Raw genomic sequence first — 19,585 nt, forward strand, 5'->3', positions numbered from 1 at the left:
TGCCACTGTCATGTTTCCACATGCTTAAGTGGAAGACACAGGATCTTCTCACTTCCACTGAGGTTTAAGACTCTCCAAGATCATAGCACCTTTATAGCACTCAGAAAAAGGCAGGGCGAGAGGGAGAGGACAGAGAGGATGAGAACACAAAGGTAGATCTGGATGTGCCTTCCTCAAGTTCTCTCCACCTTACTTTTTGAGGCAGGGTCTCTCACTGAACCTTTGGCCTCCACATTACTTTAAAAAGACTTGGAATTAAGACAAGATCTGATGAATAGAACAGATAGAAAATAATGAGCCTCTCTGCGGTGAGCCCCCTAGTCTGTGAGCCCCTGTGTTTCCAACTCTGTCCTTGCAGGTGCAAAGCACTGTGTTGTTTTTCAGCTGCCTGCTAGTGGTAGAGAACATCTAATTCCTTTATTATTTTTTAAATTAAGCTTATGTTCTATAGTTTTGCTGAGCCTAGTGGTTATTTCTAAAAGGATTTCCTGTGTAAACAATCAGTCATGTGCAAAGAGTTTTAATACTACCCTTCTGTACCTGTTTTCCTTCCTGTAACCCTTTGATAAAAAACAAGAAATGAACCATCCTTTCAAATACAAATGACTGAATGAGTGATTAGAACTTGACTAAGAATGAGGTGTTAGCTAGTTTTCGAAGAAGATCGTAGGTAAAATAGCTGCTAATTACAACAGGGCAAAGCAAGTCAGTTTAGGTAAGGAAGCCCAGCCACCCACTGTGGGAAATCAAAACTGACGTGCCCGGGAGCAGCAGAGATTGAAATTGTATTCTGTTAATAGCATGTAGAAGTAATTCTTACGGAATTTGTTCAAAATCAGCAGCAGATTCTAAATCACTTGGAGCAGAAGAGAGCAGTTGATGGCAGCATCTTTCTCATTACCAGAAAGGCATTGCTTTTTGACTTGTCATTCACGGTCCAGGACTGGGAAAGCAGGCCCTCCTTCAAAGACTCCCACTGCATTTTGGGTTCTTTTAGGCTTTTATCCATTTCTGAGTAGAATGGCTAGCAGCCTATACCAGCTCCCTGCTTCTGATTCGCTTTACAGAGACCAACAGTCATGAGGGGCTTTTAAAATATGGATGTTCAGCCTTCATTGAAGAGGCCTTTGAACACAGTCCAGAGGCAGAGTCCTGCTTCTAAGAATTTATTTTTAGTGCTTCCCTTTATAGCGTTGAGGTGAGAGAACTTGATGCAAGAAACTGAAATCAGCCCAGTCAATGGGAAAAGACTTATTAAAGGACAGGAACACTTCAGACTGTGAAAAGTCTGATGGAGCCAGAAAGAGGCTTCTGCAGGACCCATGGGCTGCAGAGTGGAGGCTACTACCTGTGGCTGACTCATTACACTGAGCATGGCACCTTCATCCAGCACCTGAAGATGACACTGTCACCTTTACCAGAGCTTGCCAGTCTGGCGTGCAGTGGACTAAAGAAAACCAGCTTCTGTCATGTGCCTCCCTAGGGCAGTAGATCAGCGTACAGGAGCACAGCCCTGCCTCTGCCCTATGCACATCAGAGGGTACCTCATGAGCATCCTCCCCTCTATGCCTCCAGTTATCCCAGCCACTGGGCAGTTCCCTTTTCACCCGCTGGTTCTGTTCTGTCATCTGTCACTTAGCAAAGTGAGCAGGCCCACATTTCTGCTTTGTTCACTTAGTTTTGTTAATAATGCCCTTTCTCCTTTCCCTTCTAACAAGTGCTCATTTGCTTTATAAGAGTGGAACTCTCATGTTTGAAGAGCAATGCAGTGAGCTGGCATACAGTGGGAAGTCTGTGGTGTCTGTGGGCAGACCTCAAGACTTGCTTAGCTGTCTGGCTGTCTTCTTAGCTAATGAGGACTGCTCCTCTTGACATTACTTTACCTCCCTACCTTTAGTCTCCTTCTTTGTACAATGAAGATGATAATTATAGCCAAGCTGTAGAAAATCATCTCAAAGTCTTAATGAGGTTCTTGGTATGACGTGGTTTTTCAATGTGGATTAAGTCTCCTCCTGTGTTCTTGCTACAAACACGATCAGCACGGGCCTGTGGCTTAAACAGTGGTGAACTGGGTTTGAGCATGGCACTTCATCCAGCACGTTGAGTGTCACACTTACACAAGAAGCCATGGAGGCTGGTCTGGGCTTAGCGTTTCCTGGACTGTAGAGGTACACTATCTATCTACTTGGTCTTCACTTTTCACCACATACGTTATTTTGGTGGGTTTCTTTTTTTCCCCCTGGAAATATCCTGATAATGTCATTTACTTTTTTCTACACACAGTTTTTCAAAGTATATTCCAAGTATATATTAAGTCTACCTAAACTAATAGAGTTGATCACTATTTATAAGGTAATATAGAGGAATAAATCCAGTTCCCAAGTGAGTATTTAATTTCTAAGTTACTCTTGCTCTATAAATCAGCAAGTGTTTACAATGAATTGACGCCTGTGTGGTTGCATTTTGTGGGAACTGTATTCTTGTACACTTCCTTTAGGGCCCAGAAGTTTGTAAGGCCTTCCCTAGGGATAAAGGAGTCCCCATCTTACTCTGCTCACCCCGTGAGCCATTCTAATGACAGATGAATTCTGGGCAGTGAATCGAGAAGGACACAGATGTCAAAGCCATGGATTTATAAATGGTCTGGTAACTGACTGCTTTTGCCCAATCAGCACTTGGCCACTTTCACCTATAGGCAGGCATAATTATTCAATTATAGCTTCTATCTGACAAAAAGAAACCCAAGTGACAAGTGTGTGAGAATGTGAAGGTAGAAGGTTGTGGGACTCTGGCACTGGCCCAGGGTTTAGGCAGCTGTGCTGAGGTAGGTGCTGAACCCCACTGCCCTCTAGCACCATGAATATTTATAAATATTCATGTTGTTCTGAGAGATGAGAAAATCATTTTAAGTTCAAAAATAAAAAAATAAACAAGATTTTTTTCTTTTTTCTTTCTTTTTTTTTTTTTTTTTTTTCTGAGACAGGGTTTCTTTGTGTAGCCCTGGCTGTCCTGGAACTCACTCTGTAGACCAGGCTGGCCTCGAACTCAGAAATCCGCCTGCCTCTGCCTCCCAAGTGCTGGGATTAAAGGCGTGCACCACCACTGCCCAGCTCACAGTAAGGATTTTTGATCATAGTCTGGGACAGAGCCTTGTGAACTATACTAAATCATGTGACTATCCATTTCATGTATAATGAATGCTGCAGTACGTTTAGTTTCCTTGACCTATAGAGTAGTGATTCTCTAATAGTGACAGTCAACAACCCTGAAATCGCGCCTCTTCTATGGCAGGATCTCTGGGTCTGACCCACTGCCTGTCTTGTGGACAAGGCTTTATTAAACACAGACAGCCATTCTGCTTTCAAAGTAACCACAGAAAGTAGTCATTTCAACAAAAAAACAAATGACTTCCAAAACCTAAAGTGGTGGCTTTACCAAAGATGTTTGCTGGCTTGACTGTGCCTTACTGTGTTCCTTGAGTCATAGTGCAGAAAGCTGCAGCTGTGCCACAAAGGTCTGTAAAGGGTATGAGAAGCTAGCCAGATATCCAACACTGCCTCAAGATCCATTTGTGTCTTCCCTGTTTCATATGTTAAGGATGTGGCTCAGAACTAACTGTAGTGCCCATGGTGGGTCTGTTGTAAGTCAGATCCTAGCAGCAGTATAGTTTTTTTGAGGAATTTAGAATGGAACTAGCTAGAGAGCTTGCCATGCTAAAGGAGGAGGAGGGCAGGGCCCTGTATAGCCAGCACAACCTTGTGCATAGCCCCTGGAGAGTGACTGCAGAAGCCAAACTGAGGCAGCATTAGAGCCTGTGTCCTGCTTTGATACAGATATGCTGGCCTTTATTTTAAAGATATCTTAGACCTATTGTCTTTGGATAATATAGTTTTCTAAGTGTGAGGTAGTAGGTTGTCTCTAAGTCTGAAGATTAGCTGATGATATGAAAACATGTAACTGACTTTTTTTTTTTTTCTGGATTCATGAATTTCCTAAAAGTGGGTGCTTGAGCTATTCAAAGGAAAAGTTAATTTCCATGTAAGTCACAAGAAAGAGAAACTCTGTCCTGTGTTTGCCATGTGTGTAAACTACATGTTTTTACTATTCCACAGAATTTATTCTAGTTCTGAATCAGTGCCTGGTTCCCCTTTAGTGCTATCTTAGCTGTCTCCTTCTCTGCTCAGGCTCCTTTGCCATTTCTCTTGTGCCATAAATTCTGGCATGGTGACACATCTGGTGCTGGGTCTCATAGACTTCTGCTGTGTTTGTATTTGCATGCTTGTGGTCTTGAGTTTTATGTCTCAGACCCATTCCACCTTTTACGTTCATCTTCTCATTGGCATTTTCATTGGTGCCTAAAGCAATACACTTGTTCTCCCTGGGTCTGCCCATATTGATGCCCCGTAAAAGCTGACAGTCTGCTCAATTGCTAAAGCCAGCACTGTTCCTGACCCCTCCTCATCTCAGCTGCTCATTCCTGAGTGACACATCCCAGCTGCTTCTCAGTTCCATTCTTCTCTGTTTCCCTCCCAATCATTCTTCACGTAGCACTTCAGATGTTGTTCTAAAATCTGAATCTGATCACAGTGCTACCTTATGTAAAATTTTCCCTGAGTTATCATTCTTAAAATAAAGTCCAGTTCACTACTGTGGTTTGGAGAGCCCTTCCAAGCCTTGTGTTTCTGTTGTTTAGTTAGAACGCGAATGCCAACCCTTAATAGTGACTGATGCACTCTCTCACCCTGTTAGATGACTCTTTCCATCCTCACTCTTGAGCTGGTTTCCATTCTTACATGGTAGCCAGCGTCTCTCCTGCCAAAGCCTTGTCTGAATTTGTTGGTTTTGCTGGGTGATCCACAATGCCTTATACTTTCTCCTTTGAGGCCAGTCTAGATGACATGAGATCCTGTCTCAAAATAAATAGATGTGTACAAATTTCTTGAGAGTAGGAATTTATATACACAGTGTTTAATTTAGATTGGAACATACTTAATGATCATTTTATATTAAATAAAAGTATAGTATGAGCTGCTCCTCTACTTGCCTATAAAACTACAAGGGTGATTTTTTTTTCCCCCCTGTGGCACTACATACTTTTCTGGATAGTTTTCCCTTTTTCTATGTACTTTAGGGGGATATGTGAAATAGTAATTTAGAGGGATGTTTTTAGGTTGTCATATTTTAAGCTTTAATATTGTATGTTTGCTTCATGATTGCTTTAGTAATTTTAATAGGAGCCTGTCGTTGGGATGCTTACTTTACCATCACGATTACAGGCACCGGGGTAACTCTTTCTATCTCCTGTCTTCGTTGATCTCTCCCTGCTAAGTAGTACATGCAGATAGGTTTGATAGTTACATTTAGTCATTTAAAACCATCCTCTCATTGAAAAGAAGTTGTTATATATATGGGCATCTTCTTTTTTCTAGTCTACCCTGACATTTGCACCATCAGCCTTGTGGCTGTGAGTGATGCCAGCAAGCACGCTGATAGAATTGCCTTCTGGGATGATGTCTATGGCTTCAACATGTCCTGCATGAAGAAAGCAGTTATACCGGAAGCCATTGTGGAAGTTGTAGATCACAAGACTCTTATTTCAGACCCCTGTGATATCAAGGTAGGTGTGTGAGCATTGCCTGTGTCTGTGGGGCTTGATGTTAGAACTCCCTGCATAAGCCACAATCCATAGGTACGCAGAAAACCCTTATGCAGAAGGAGCAAGTGTCTGCATATGGCCTGTGTGCATCCTGCCGCACATTTTACATTATCATTTACTTAACTTACTTTTACTACAAAGTGAATACTGTTCAAGTAGTAGACTGTATTGTTTATGGCGTTTGAGAAGCTAGATGCTTGGTTCAGGTAAAAAAAAAAAAAAAAAAAAAAAGACAATAATTTTAGTTCACAAGATTTTTTTATCCAAGGACACGGGGTCACAGTAGAGGATATCTTCTTACTGACTTTCCATGTGGGCCTCTGATTTTAATTTACTCTAAAACAGGCTCAAACTTGCTTCTAGGCCATCATTGCTAAGAATCACTTCTCCTTACTCCATTTATCAACTTTCAGATCCAAGTCCAGGAGCTGGTTGAATTACTTATATGTAGTCTAGCCTCCTGGGCCAGAGGCCTGCATCTGTAGTGTGGTATCTGCCTTACTGCTACCTGGCACCAAGCTGCCTTCTCATAGATCATTATTCCCATCTTATATTCCATTGTCTAAGTTCTTACTCAGACTTTTTCCAGCTTCATTAGATTAATTAGCATGAACTTATCTGAAACTACATGGCAGCTATGTTGAAATATCTTCATTAAGTCCTTCTGTTTTATTTTTGTGGTGTTAACCTATGGATTTACTGGAACTGTTGATTTTACATGGGCTCACCGTAGCTTGGCAGAAGGAGTCACATAATGAAATGTGTGAAGATTTCAGCTGTGGGTTTAGGGCAGCATCTCCTTCTTTTGTAATACATAGCTATTCTCTGCACAAAGGAGACTCCTCAACAAGCAGACCTGATTAACTGTGGAGTTGCTGGGTGCCCTGGTGCACTGATGGCCACTGTGGGCCTGCTTCATGCTCTGGTACCCTAGTAGGAGGAGGCGTGTGGAGCTGTTTGAATCAGAGCAGAGGGGAACAGTTACTGCCACCTTGGCTCTTGCAGAGCAGGAGGAAGTAGGGGGAGGGAGTGCTGGCTTTGTTTGATCCCTTAAACTACTGTGAGTAGTTGAGGTAGCTGGTTTAAGACTGAAACTCCAACATGTTTAGTGGATGCTCTGTGGTATCAAATTTGCCTATTGAGTGTTGTTTATTCCCATTCTTCCTAAACCTAAAAACCCCTACATTATAACTTTCTTTAAAATGTTTCTTCAACTGTTGTAAAGAGAGTAATATCCCAGGCTATGGCTATAAATTCTATCACTTGCCACCCCTTCCTAAAGTGACCTGGAGAACTTGAGCCAGGACAGAACACAAAGAAATGGACTGTTTCTTTTGAAGATGAATCTTCAGTTCTGTTTGGTTTGAATTATTGTGGCTTTTCCTGTTATTCAAGAAACACCTTTAAATACATTGAGAGGTGAATTTTTTCTGACAGTCTTTCCCTTCACTAACATGTGTTTTCAAGTTATCATTTCCTCTAAGAAGATTAATGTCATAACCGGAAACATAGCAGATATGGGTAGTATGTAGTGATATTATGCAAGATGGTCTTAGATCAAGCACAGAACACTAGGTTTTAAATTTGGAAGTCTTTAGTATGTCAGCAAAATGGCAGATAGATCAAAGCATGGTTTCAAAGATATTATTGCTTACAGGAAATTGAAGTAGGAGATACCAACTTTAGAGAAACACTAACTAACTGTTAATACTCCTTTAGCTTGGGAAGAATCCTCAGTATGGTGTGTAGTTAGAAGTTAGGAAACACTGGTTTGCAGCTGTCTTAGGTCACCCAGGCTGTGCTGTTCCTGTTTACTCATCTTTTTCTTTTTCTTTCCCGATGGGAAGCACATAGACTGCCACACCACATCTATCTCAGACTTGGAGTTTTCTTCAGATTTTACCCTGAGAACCACAAAGACGGCCATGTGCACGGTAAGCTGACCCTTCCCGCTTCCACAGATCTCATTGGCAGTGTAGTTGATTGGCAGAGTAATGAATTAATTACCAGGCTTGTGATAAATGAAAACAACTATTGCCATTGACAGTCTGTCTTTGCCTTTGCTATCACTGGGCAGATCTGCTTAATAGATGAGTAGAATTCAGAAAAGTCACTGCAGCTGGGTATGGTGATGAGTGCCTGAAATCTCAGCCCTCAGGAATTGAAGGATGGCCGCACTAGACAGCCATGTCTCCACAGTTAGTTTATTTAGTAGACAGATGTGGGTAATCTTGGTTTTTTAATTTTTCTTTCCTTTTTTTGGATATTATCTATCATACTCAATGGAGAACTTTCCATTTAATCTTCAAAAATAAAAGTTCTTTCTGTATGCCTCCCAGTAGGTCCCCACACCTAATTTAGACATAAAATGATAGGTGGATCCAAATATGCATTTGACCTGGGATGTAGGTCTGTTTGTTTATCGAGACGGAGTCTCACTGTGTAGCCTAGTTCTATCTCTGTAGGGACAGCATACTTGTGTGGAGGAATCCAGGCCATGTAAGCCCAAGCTGTCAGGGAATTGTGAGAAGTTTCAACTGAGAGGCAGGTATTCCTATGTAGAATGTTAATGCCTCTGAGAATGTCTCATCACAGAATTTCTGATACTCTTCCTGTGATGACAGGAGGGTGGCAGTCCTTGAGCCCGTGTGTATGGGACATTCTGACACTCAGTTGTTATGATCATTTAGGTTGGCCTGGTCTAGGGTGCTGCATTGTACTGATGAGGAGTGGAAACTGCTCTCAGGTTTTACATGCACAAAATGTTCTGCCTTTTCCCTGACCCCTAAAAAGCCTTGTTCCTTAGTGGGATTTTCCGACTCACCAAAAAAACATGAGGACATGAGGAAGCCTTAACAAATAAGACAGTGCAGGCCTGCAGGAAGCCATACTACAAATGCATCTGAAACAGGTGAAATGCATTGCACTCTAGACATGACAAACCAGTTTTCTAGCAGCTGTTGAACAGAGAATCTTTGTGCAGTCAAACCAAGACAGAGCTAGATTTAGCTGAGGAAGTAGGCTATGCATCTCTCCTTTGCAGCAAATACAAAGGAAATCCTGGGCTGGAGTCATGGCTTCACTGGTAAAGGGCTCAATTCTCAGGACTCATATAAAAGTGAAAGGTGAGATCGATTTCTCAAGTTGCCCCCCCTGACCTGCACTCATAATAATAAGAAAGTCCTTTTAAGAAAAAAATAGATCTTTGAGTTTTTAAATCCTGTCTCTTGGAGAGGACTGAGATGTTTGGTTAAGCATCTGCATTTCCAACAAGCCTGTTCCTTCATAATGCACTCACATGATCAGGAGCCTGACGTGAGTAGGATATTTCTACCTAATGCTATTAGTGAGCTTTATCATGTAGTCTGGCTCACCTTTGTGTCTGTATGACCCCTCTGTACTCTGGAGCTATTGTATAAACATAGTTTCTGAGGCAGCCCCTGTGTTCATGAAGAATAATCCAGTGCAGACATAATTCATAGTAAGTAAAAGGAACAAAGTCTAGGGATTTCTCATTCTGAAACTAGACTACATAGTGACACGGTAGACAGTTTCGAAGAAGTTAAGCATGTTTAAATATATGCACAACCATTTGTCTTCTAATGAGATTCCAAATTTGTGGTCTAATTAAAAAACTAGAGAAAATTGGATTTTTCAAAATAACAAGAATACCCCTTGGATTTAATTTCCACAGCTTGTGTGGTGTGGGCTGATAGGGCTCAGGGTAGTTAGAACCTTCCATGAGCGGACACCTTTTCTTTGCACAACCCCCTCTCTTGCCCACATACACACACAGAATGAACATTTCTAAGCAATTTTAATTTACTAAAGTTTGTTGAGTATAAAACTAAAACAAGTAGCTTCATCTTGTAAATTCTACTTTTTTGCTGTTTGTTTGTTTGTATTTATTCTTTATATAGTGTGTGTGTGTGTATGTCCCAGAGAAGGACATTGGGTGTCTTCCTCACGTGCCTTCAGGCTACCTTTTAACAAAGTCTCTCATTAAAGCAAACTCAACTTCTAAGTTATGGTGAGGCCATAGATAGATGCACCTACCTCTACCTCCCAGTGCTACTGTAAAAGGTACACAGCTGTGCTCAGATTTCTTCATGATGCTAGGGCCTCAGCTCAGGTGTCTGCTTGCACATCAAGTGCTGATTCCTGTTGAGCATCTTCTCAGGCTCATCTGTGTCTTCAAGTTTGCCTTTAGTATCAAAGCTATGGGCTTTCTTACTGTGACGGGGAGTTTACAGTGCAGTTTCTGCAGACCCCTCACCAGTATAGAAGAACATCTCAATTGGGTGTGGTGCATGCACCTCTAATCTCAGCACTTAGGAGACTGAGGCAGGAGTATTACAGCAGGATTGAGCCTTGCCTAGCCTGGTATGAGATCTGCCTCAAACAAAACCAATTCTTTTTAAAGCACCAGTTTTAATTTTTTTCTCTTTAATCAAGATATATATATGAATGAATGCTCTGCCTTTGTGCACACCAGAAGAGGACATCAGGTCCCATTACAGATGGTTGTAAGCCACCATATGGTTGTTGGGACTTGAACTCAGGACCTCTGGAATAGCAGTCAAGTGCTCTTCACTGGTGATGCTACTCCTAACATCTCTTCAGTCCCTCTTTCACCATGATTGCAATCATTTTTAAGTTCTATATTTGCTGCCTCTCGAAGCCATCCCTAACTATGTTTATCTTGCTTTTCTTCTAATTATGAGTTTCCCAATTCTATTTCATCATTAATACAACTATTAATGAACTAGAAAAGGAGCTCGGTGGTTAAGAGCTCTACTCTTGCAGAGGACCTGAGTTCTGTTCCCAGCACTTCCATGACCGCTCACAACTCTCTGAAACTCCAGCTCCAAGAGATCCAGTACCTTCTGGCATCTTTGAGCACCCATTCACACCTGACATTCTCACATATGTGCAAATACCATACACAGACACACATACATTAATAAAAAACAATTTTAAGTGAAAAAAATTATGATAGTTACTATATAGTAAAATAAGGCCAGGTTGACAGTTTGCTGTCCTGACTGTGACCAGCACCTGTGGAAGGGATGCAGAGGCAGAATGTGTAGGATGTGTCACTAGGATGAGGTTTCATCCAGAGAAAAGTCCCCATCAGGATTGGACTATTGAAGAGTTGGTAGGCAGGGCAAGTGGTGAGCTTCAAAGTGCTCCCTGAAGGCTGAGCACTACTTGCCTTCCCTGTTTCTCACTCTTGAGCTAGGATCTTAACTAAGAGCCCAGGCTGGCTTTGAGCTTGCAGTAGTCCTGTTTCCTCTCAAGTACCAGGGTACAGGAAGTGTGTGACCACACCCAGCAGCCTCTGTTCTGGGGAAAGTTCTCACTGAGCTAGTTAATAATGTTACTTATAAATAGGCTAAAAGACCTAAACAAAGGTCTATTACTAACATCTGTCTTGGAAGAGCTTGTGAGCCATGGAGAACGGAATGGTAAGGTCTTTCCTTGTGGCAGTGAGTTGTGGTGATCCATGTTTTGAGCCCTGAGGTCTGAGTACTGCTAGGAACCACACAGTTACATCCTGAGCCTGACAGTGACAGTGACAGTGACAGTGAGACTTGTTTATAGAGAATACAGGTTCTTCCTTTGGGCTTTTCCAGATTTCCCAAGAGACCCAGGTCTGGGTCCCCAGCATTTGTTCTCAACTCAGAAGCCAATACTGGTCTGTTTCTTCGTGATATAGAAACATACCTCTCTGAAAATAGTTTAGACATAGCATCCAGGGTTCCTTTCTGGTTTTTTGTTAGTTATTAGGTTTTTTCCATCAGTTATTTCAGACATATCTAATATGCCATTCATATGTAAGTTCATTTTCTGAAGAGGTTGCCCTTCTAAAACATGCTTAATGCTTATGAAATGTTCAAACAAAAACATTCTTGTTCCTTACTCAGTTGGTTTCTTACTTCAAGTTCCAGAGTTAAAGTTCAAAGTCATTGTTATTGGCATCATCCTCTACTTCCCATAAATGACTTGTGCTTTTCCTTCTCTTAGCAGAGCCAAAGGGTTCCCAGTGTTGTAGCCTAAGAGATTGGGGCCCAGCAGGTAGGGAAGGCTGCCTGGAGGAAGTATAGCCTGAATTCTCCTCAGCTGTGATCTTAATGAAAGCTGATTGGTCAGTGTGGCTGGGCAGAATTGAAGGTCTCCTGAGGCCTAATCAGAAAGTGTCTGCCAGAAATCTGCCTCCATGTCTGGAGTTTTAATTTAAAGGTTAAAAAAAAAAAAATCAGAATACATGCAGCAGGATAAGCAGGAGCTAAAACTCATGTTACCGCCTGGTGTAGTTCGCCATGATGTGCCTATTAAGTAGCTGGAAGCTATTTTAAGAGTACAAGTTTTGACCTTGGTACTGAGTCAAGACAAGCATTCAAGCTAGCTATTCAACCTCTCAAAGCAAGTAACACTGCTATGAGAATAAACTTTAAAATGTCTACAGTCAAACCTCAGTGATTCCATAGAGTAGTTTGTTTTGTTTTATCTTTTAATCAAGCTTTACATTTTTCTAATGGCTTACGGAAGGAGCCCAATTCTTTGCAATTGTTCTTCAAATCTTTTTTTCAGGGCTTTTGACAAATCTGATGGTGGTAACCAGCTAATTCCAAACTCATTCCCTGGTAGTAAATCAGCACTTGGCACTCCATGGTATAGGCTGACCTAATTTTGACCTTGCAAAGCTAATCAGCAAAACAAACTAATTATTAAAACACATCTGTGCTGCTTAGAAATGGTCAGATTTGTCTTAAACTTGCGTCACAGATTTCAGGGAGACAGCTGGCAGATGTTGTTATAGGCTGCCTTGACGTTTGCTTGTGTTGTGGGGGAGTGGTTCTCGTGATCTCCTTTGCTGCAGTTAGGTGTCCTTGTCAGGATGACCATGCCGTCCACTTAGACTTGAGCCCGAGTCTGGTCTCTGCTCCTTCTGTGTTCCTAAGCATCGTTCTGAGGTACTGACCTGTGCTAAGAGCTGGAGGCGTCCTGTATGTAGTGAATGGAACAGGTATTTCTGTGTTCATAGCCATTACTGGAAGAATCAGATGTTGAATTTACACCATGAATATTAGATAACACCAAAGAATTACTGAGACTTTGGTAGAATGTGGTAAGGTCACTGTCATTACCTAATATATCCTGTTTAGAGAGGCATGTTGTGAGGCACTTGCTTCAAAATAGTTAAGCACAACAGTGGAAAAGGGTATGTATAGAAGTAAGTTGCCGAATACTAGTTGATGTTGGGTGCCAGTGGCCACAAGGTTCTCTAATGGTATTTGTATTTGAACATTCATATAGCAGAGTGTTCTCAAGTGCGTCATTGTGCTGGGCCAGGCAGCATTCTAAGAAGCATGGATGACAGAACAAAGGCAGGGAGAATGCTGTTTGCATTTTCACTTGTTGATGTTTGTCTGCTTTAACAAGACCTCAGAGAACAACTAAAAGTTGACTCTCCTTCACCATGAGCTTTCTGGACATTGGACTCAGGTGTCAGGCTTGACCAAACACACCTTTACCTGCTGAGGTATCTCATCATATAGAAGTAGAAAAGCCTATTTCTCATCAGCCTCTACAGCTTTAAAAGTTGCAAAGGTCATAGAAGTGTATTCCTATGCATGTGTAAAAGTATTTATTGCAGTCTTCTTGTTGCCTCAAACTGCAGACAATCCAAGCACTTTACAGAACTTAGTGTAAATAAATGTAATGAGAACATAGCAATGAAGAAAATAGGTGTGGCCAAAACACGCATGAGTTTCATGAATGTAAAGTTTATTTCAGAACAGGGGGGACACTGGGGAGAAAGTTTCATTCTGTAGGTTTGGGGATAAATTAGCATGATTTTTAACACCAAAGGACTTGGTGGAAGAAAAATGGGAGAGAAGTTCCCCATCAGGGAGTAGGTCTATTTCATCAGTGTGTGTATATATATATATATATATATATATATATATATATATATATATGAAAATAGCTTCTGTTCAACACTATTAATGTGTAGGGGTGATAATGTGTTAATTTTTTTTTCACTTTACATCCTGATCACTGATCACTGTTCCCCCCTCCTGGTCCACCCCTCCACAATTGCTCTCCCCATCCCCCCTTTCCTTCTCCTCTAAGAGAATGGAGGTTCCCCCTTGGGTTTCCCCCCACCATGGCATATCAAGTCTCTGCAGGGCTAGGTGCTTCTTTTCCCACTGACAACATATTAGGGGAATGGATTCCACAGACAGGCAACAGCTTTAGGGATAGCCCCTGTTCCAGTTGTTCAGGACCCACATAAAGATCAAACTGAACATCTGCTATATATGTGCAGGGAGGCCTAGGTCCACCCGCTCTTTGGTTGGTGGTTCAGTCTCTGAGAACCCCCAAGGTTCCAGGTCAGTTGACTCTGTTGGTCTTCCTGTGGAGTTCCTATCCCCTTCAGGGCTCTCAATCCTTCCCCTAACTCTTCCCTAAGAGTCCCTAAGCTCCATCCAGTGTTTAGCTGTGTATGGATCTCTGCATCTGTCTGAGTCAGCTGCTGGGTGGAGCCTTGCAGAGAATAACCAGGGATTGATGCTTGCCCATGGGATGGGTCTGAAGTTGTGCCACTTACTTGTTGGCCTCAGTCTCTGCTCCATACCTAGTTCCTGCATTTCTTGTAGGCAGGATAAAGTGTGGGTCAAAAGTTTTGTGGTTGGGTTGATGTTCCTATGGCTCTACTGGAGTTCCTACCTAGCTACAGAAAGTGGCTTCTTTGGGTTCCATATACCCCACCCCACCCCCTCACTGCGAATCTCAGCTAAGGTTATTTTCTTTGATTTTTGGAAGCCTCCCCTATCCCAGGTATGTTCTTCAAGATGACCCCCACCTCCCGCACCCCCACCAGCTGCAGTTTTCCTTTCATTCTCATGGCCATCTAGTCATGTCCTCTGTCCCCACACTGGGTCCTGAAATGCTCCCCCCATTCCCCTCCCTATTCCTCTCTCCCACCCAGTTCTCTCCCTCCATCTGCCTCCTAAGGCTGTTTTATTCCCACCTTTTAAGTGATATTCAAGCATCCTTGCTTGGGCCTTCCTTCTTGTTTAGCTTCTTTGGGTCTGGAGTGTAGTGTGGGTCTCCTGTATTTTATGGCTACTATTCACTTATAAGTGAGTACATACCATGCATGTCCTTTTACCTCACTCATGATGATATTCTCAAGTTCTATCCATCTGTCTGAAAATTTGTGATGTCTTTGGTTTTAGTAGCTGAATAGGATTCCATTGTGTAGATGTATTACATTTTCTTTATCCATTCTTCTGTTGAGGGACATTTGCTTGTTTCTAGTTTTTACTTATTATGAATGAAGCTGCTATGAACATAGGTGAGCAAGTGTCCCTGTGGTATAATGGGGCATCTTTTGGTTATATGCCCAGGAGTGATATAGCTGGGTCTTGAGGCAGTTTTCTGAGAAACCACCAAATTGATTTCCAACGTGGTTGTAAAAGTTTGTATTCCCACTAGCAATGGAGGAGTATGTCTCTTGCTCCACATCCTCGACAGCATGTGTTGTCACTTGACTTTTTGATCTTAGCCATTCTGGCAGGTGTCAGGTGGAATCTTAGTCATTTTGATTTCCTTTCCCTAATGATGGGAATTGTACTAAATCTGTAATTGCTTTTAGTAAGATGGTCATTTTCACAATGTTAATCCCACCGATCCATGAGCAATTTGAGCTCTCTCCATCTAATGATATCCTCCTTAGTTTCTTTCTTCAGTGACTTGAAGTTCTTGTCATATAGATCTTTCACTTGTTTGGTCAGAGTTATACCAAGATACTTTATATTATTTGTGGTATTGTAAAGGATGTTGTTTCCTTAATTTCTTTCTCTGCCCATTTATCATTCGATTAACTGATTTTTTTTTTTTTAAGTTAATTTTTTCATTCAGCCACTTTGCTGAAGGTGTTTGTCAGCTGTAGGAATTTTCTGGTAGAATGTTAGGGGTTGCTTATATATACTATCATATCATCTGCAAAAAGGGATATTTTGACTTCTTCCTTTCCAATTTGTATCCTCTTGATCTTAGTTGTCTTATTGTATCCCAGATTTCCTGGATATTTCATATTAGGAGTTTTTAGATTTAACCTTTTCTTTGACTGTATCAACTTCCTCTGTTGTATCTTCTATACCTGAGATTCCCTCTGTGTCTCCTGTATTCTGTTGGTGGTGCTTGCATCTATTGTTCTTGTTCTCTTCCCTAGGTTTTCCATCTCCAGGATTTCCTCAGTTTGTGTTTTCTTTATTGCTTCTATTTCCACTTTCAGCTCTTGAACAGTTTTATTTATTTCCTTCACCTGTTTAATTGTATTTTCTTTCCTGTATTTCTCTAAGGAATTTATTTGTTTCCTTTTTAATGGCCTTTACCTGTTTGTTTGTATTTTCTTGAACTTGTTTATGGGATTTATTTATTTCCCCGTTAAAGGCCTCTATCATCTTTATAAGATTGGATTTAAGGCCATTTTCTTATGCTTTGGTTGTGTTAGGGTATCTAGAGCTTCCTGTAGTAGGGTAGCTGTGTCCTCCTCACATTTGTTTGTTTGTTTGTTTGTTTTGATGATTGCTTTCTTTTGAGGTCCTTTAGCCATATGGATGGATTTAGTCCCTGTCCCTGGATTTCCCTGCTATTGTTTTGGGAGGGGGCCTAATCTAGATGATCCTGGTGTGGTAGGACTCTGATGGACATCTTTGGACTGTATGGTTTTGGATCAGCAGGTTTGATAAAGGTGGGCTAAGAGGTGGCCAGAGAATGGGGGTCCATTGGGATAGCAGGCTGCTCAGGGAAGCTGGGGTTGCCCCAGAAGACTCAGTGGGCAGGGAAGATGGGCGTGAATGGGACTCTAGCCTGTATGTGTCCTGCTCAGCAGCTCTGATGAAGGTGATGGGTAGTGGAGAGATGGTGGGATAATGAAAGTCTGCAGAGGATAGCAGGCCATTCAGTGTAGCTAGGCATGCCCCCAGAGGACTCAGCAGGCAAGGAAATAATGCATTAATTTTTAGGAAAGAATTCTAGCTTGGCTTGAATATGTAGACCATTGTGTTTACAGAGGTGGAGAACCTTCTAGATTGTCTGCTGCATTGTGCTTTCCTCTTACTGAAATGAGAAATGATTAAGATGCTCTGTCAGCCAAGGGATAGATGGTCAGAGTGGCACTTGGAAAAGAACTTTACTGGAATATGGAGCTGAAGGGACCAGAGTGGATGCAGATAGCTGGTACGTAGGCTGGCCCACTAGCATAGCCAAGAGATGACCATGGTTGACATGGGCAGTTTAAAGGGAGGTGGTGGGAAGCTGAACATACCCAGAAAGTAACTAGAGATAAAACCAAGAGGATGACATCAGTAATGGGGATGAAGGAAAGGTAGAATAAATCCACAGAGCCAAAAGGCAGAAAAATCACAAATGGCTTCCTCGGGTGAAGCTTGAAGGACCGAAGCACTGAGACAGAAACAGGAGAACAGACCGGGAGGCAAGGATCCAAAGCTTGGCTGCTGATATGTGTACCTTTTGACCTGTGTAAGGGGAGTGCTGTCCTGTGCCCTGCCAACCAGGGTTTGTTCTGGTGCCAACACATGAGTTACATTGTAACCATTTTGTGGAAAGCTATTTTGAAACTGTTTTCTCCAATGATGTTGACACTGTTTGACAAAGCTTATAAATATTGTGTTTTTCACCTATGCAGCTTCCTAAGATTTTTGGAAAGTTTCTTATTGGCAAGTCTATTTAGGCAGCATCGTGTGCAGATAGAATGCAACAACTGAACATTCAAGTAAGCAGAGTCCCCAGGAATAGGAACTACCAAAGTGCAGATGATTTCTCTGCCCCAAGCAAGCCTGGCCAATGACCATTTTTCCATTCCTTATCCCTCACATGCTTCTGAATCATAGCATCTTGCTAACTGTACTTACTTGTGGTCTTTGTAAGGAGCCAGGGGAGTGGTGCTTGCCTCTGACACTCCAGCACCCGGGTCTGCAGTTCCACTGTTCAAGCAACTCAGTTCATTTTCTCCTGGAAACTCTGTGATGAACAAATCTTAATTTTTAAAAGGTCAGATATCTTTCGTACATTGTGTTAGCTCTGCCATGTGTTATATTTGACTAGAATGATGCGGGGAGTAGCCCAGAGCGTTCAACTCGCTGTTTACACATCATCAGAGAGAATTAAAAGTCCACAAGTAGATAGCTCTGGAGCTGAGAGTGACTTGTCTGTGGAATCAGGGTAGAGTTCTTCTGAAGGTAGCATCTACATTTGCAGACTGAAGAACTGTACTGCGAGAGACATCACACCATCATTTGCTCTGAAACAGCCTGTGTGTTGAAAGCTGCTACTTTGACTGTAGGTGGGACAAGGTCATACTGGGACTCAGCACTGTCAGAGTATTCACACAAGCTCAAGCACAGTGTAAGGGTGGAATATTTATTAAATAGTCAATAGGAGCAGGTTCCCTTTTAGTATGTCAAAAGGCTGCTGCTCTGCCCCATCCACCTGTGGGCAGAGCTGGATTGTGATGGTAAGTGAGTTTGATCAGGTGTTTTCCTCCTTGATAGAGGCTCCTATCCCTGGAGTGATGACCTATGGGAAATTAATCTTACCCATTCCAAGCTTCTCAACAGAATCCATTGTGAATATTGGCCTCCAATTTGTCAGTGCCTGGTGTTGTCAAACATCTCACATGAGTGTGAGTATTGACAGTAGCATCAGTCTTCATGGAAATATGAGTCAAAAACTGACAACTAAGTTTCTGTTGCAGAAACCAGATAACTCACAGTGTAGTTTATAGTGTTTACAGTGAGCCAGTCCATCTTTCTGTTCTCACAGAGGAGTTAGAGCAGTGCTGTGGTTCTGAGCAGACCTTAAGCTTTTACCCATATTGGGCCCATTTTCTCTGAGCATTTCACTTCATAAGTGGAAGTGATACTACTAAGCACCTCTAACACGTGCACACATGTTCTGCTGTGCCTGGCACACGGACAGTGCTTAATTTGTGATCCAGTTGTTCCTTATACTTTTCTCTTGGGCTGTATTTGCTGGTCTTTAGACAGACTCCCACTGTGTTGCCCATGCTAGCCACAGTTCACTAAGAAGACTAGTTTCCAACTCAGGATTCTCGTGCTCAACCTCTGAGGGCCAAGGTTATGATTCTGTGCCATCTCATGCAGCTAATATCATGTTTTCAGAGAAAGAATGTTTGATGTTTATTTCATTTTTAACACATTGATTTGCTTATAGGGATTTAGGCCTTTGTGGCCTCATAGATGGCCCTTTCTCCATCTGTTTAAATGGTCATAAATAATTTGCCCTTGAGTACAACAAGAGACAAGTCTTCATAGGCAAAGGCATGTAAAGAAAATCTTAAACCCAGATTGGTGAGGAGGCAGAGGCCAGTGGATCTCTGTGGGTTCAAGGCCAGCCTGGTCGACATAGTAAGACCTCTCTAAAAGGAGATGGGACGGGAAGGAAGGGGAAAGAAAGTAACTCCTGTGCCTGTCATCTGTCTGAATATCTTTGGAACTTGATCATCTGCCCCAAGGAGTTTTAGTGGATTCTGTTGAAGACCTGCAACAGTCCATATGCACTTCCTTTCTGTAATGCTTTGGGTGTTGGGTATGATGGTGGCGCTCATCCAGAGCTGCCTGTGTAGTCCAGGCTGGCCTGCAAACTGTCCTCCTGCAATCCCCTTGCCTCAGCCTCCTGGACAGCAACCACAGGTGGGTGCTGTGGTACTTGGCTTGCTTTGGTTCTAAGCTCAACCTTCTGCTTGGTAAGTTATGTTGTTGGAAACAAAATATTCCCTACCACTGATCATATTTTCTTCCATTTGAGAAGCTAGACATGGAATGTGGGCTCTCGCATGAATAATGTTTGGACAACATTGAAGAGCAACAT

The 19,585-nt window shown here is 42.1% G+C and overlaps 1 protein-coding gene across 2 annotated transcripts in view; it reads left to right on the plus strand.

Annotated features, from left to right (window-relative positions):
- The window catches only part of Prmt3 (protein arginine methyltransferase 3), an 83,590-nt gene that overhangs the window by 43,026 nt on the left and 20,979 nt on the right, over window positions 1-19,585 (plus strand). For both annotated transcript variants that reach the window (XM_021195437.2, XM_029546073.1), the window contains 2 exons: window positions 5,430-5,617; window positions 7,504-7,590. In XM_021195437.2, coding sequence (XP_021051096.1) covers window positions 5,430-5,617; window positions 7,504-7,590 — 275 coding nt within the window. The remainder of the gene's footprint in view (window positions 1-5,429; window positions 5,618-7,503; window positions 7,591-19,585) is intronic.

The sequence above is a fragment of the Mus pahari genome, chromosome 1 (genome assembly GCF_900095145.1).
Source record: "Mus pahari chromosome 1, PAHARI_EIJ_v1.1, whole genome shotgun sequence".
In the NCBI taxonomy this organism is placed as follows: domain Eukaryota; kingdom Metazoa; phylum Chordata; class Mammalia; order Rodentia; family Muridae; genus Mus; species Mus pahari.